Source organism: Cyprinodon variegatus, unplaced genomic scaffold, assembly GCF_000732505.1.
Source record: "Cyprinodon variegatus isolate N-32 unplaced genomic scaffold, C_variegatus-1.0 Scaffold376, whole genome shotgun sequence".
Classification (NCBI taxonomy): domain Eukaryota; kingdom Metazoa; phylum Chordata; class Actinopteri; order Cyprinodontiformes; family Cyprinodontidae; genus Cyprinodon; species Cyprinodon variegatus.
In genome coordinates this window covers 167,467-168,870 of record NW_015150829.1, presented here as the reverse complement: position 1 = coordinate 168,870, position 1,404 = coordinate 167,467, and the positions used below count along the sequence as shown (strand labels likewise).

General features: G+C 48.0%; 1 protein-coding gene across 1 annotated transcript in view; it reads right to left on the bottom strand.

The window, feature by feature from the left end:
- Window positions 1-1,404, bottom strand: part of LOC107092342 (ATP-sensitive inward rectifier potassium channel 8-like) — a 14,802-nt gene that overhangs the window by 4,786 nt on the left and 8,612 nt on the right. Inside the window, exons 4-5 of the mRNA XM_015386748.1 lie at window positions 1,106-1,275; window positions 203-419 (exon numbers count right to left, since the gene is read on the bottom strand). Coding sequence (XP_015242234.1) covers window positions 203-419; window positions 1,106-1,275 — 387 coding nt within the window. The remainder of the gene's footprint in view (window positions 1-202; window positions 420-1,105; window positions 1,276-1,404) is intronic.

Below are 1,404 nucleotides of genomic sequence, written 5' to 3'. Positions count from 1 at the left end.
TGAACTGTTAAGTGCCTTGAGATGACATGTGTTGTGAATTGGCGCTATAGAAATAAACTGAATTAAATTGAACGACGGGTGCTCTCAGCGGACATTTTTAACCTTTTAAATATCTGGTGGGACCTTCAACAAATCATAGATAAAACTCTGAACGTTCTGGAACATCATGGCGGCTATTCCGATAAACTGATGCAGAACTCACTTTGACCGTGTTGCCAAACTTGGAGTAGTCCACCGAGTACACGCCCTCCTCCTCCGTGACGATGGGAACAAAGCGGTGACCCCACTGGATCTCCTCAGACACGTAGGAGGTACGGGCTTGGGTGGTGATGCCTGTGGTCTCCACAACGCCCTCTAGAATGACGATCACCTCCAGGTCGCTGCACTGCAGCTCCATGGCTGACAGGTCGTACAGCGGGCTGAGCGAACCACATTTACAGGTTGGAGTCAAAAGCTCATTTTTCCAGCATTTAAAACATGTAAATATGGTTAAACGAGGCAGGAATATACATCACCAGTTCCACAAAGTAAACCATAAACTGCCAGATAGATTAACAACATATAAAGAGAAGCATTTTGAGCCTTTAATGCTTTAAAAATTCAGCAAAAAGATCCAATCCTTTCCTGAACCTCAGATGCCATCAGCTTCTATCCTGGGCTGATGTTATTCGCCCCGCCATCCTTCTCTCTATTCCATCTCCTCACATTGTAACGAAGGTTGGCTAAAGCCCACCAACCCCCACCCATCCTCACCACTTTCTACAGAAGCACCATAGAGAGCGTTTTAACCAGCTGTCTCACTGTGTGGTGTGGAGGCTGCAGCGCCTCAGACTGGAAGAAGGTGAGAAGAGTTGTGGGAACAGCAGAGAGGATCATTGGGGCTCCTCTTCCCTCCATAAAAGAGATTTCATCCAACGTAACAAATTACTCACCTAATTCACCTGCCGTTCCCTCCAGGCGCTCTAAATATTATTCATCCACCTGTTTGGTCTGCTTTGGACACGGTTCAGCCCAGCTATCGGGGCCAGATCATTATTCTTAGTTTTTCTAGTTAGTTATTCATGTTTGTTTGTTTTTGAGTTAAGTCCCTGATTCTTGTCCTAACTCTTGGGGGCCTGTGGGTCGAGAGGGTAGTTGTCTCCTGATTGTGTCCCGGCTGTTCTCCGCTGAGCCCTCAGGGTTTTGGGCCGGAGTGTGGAGGAGGCCATTTTTAACCCCAGTGATCCTGGCTAGAGCAGGGAATATTAGCCCGAACCCGACGGGACCCGAGAGGTCCTGCCGGGTTCGGGCGGGTTCGGGCTGTACTTTTTATTATTTCAGCCGGGCCGGGCTCGGGCTTTAAACCGTTATATGCGCGGCAAATAAATGATCATGTGATAACGTTCGATCTATACGCGATGAATG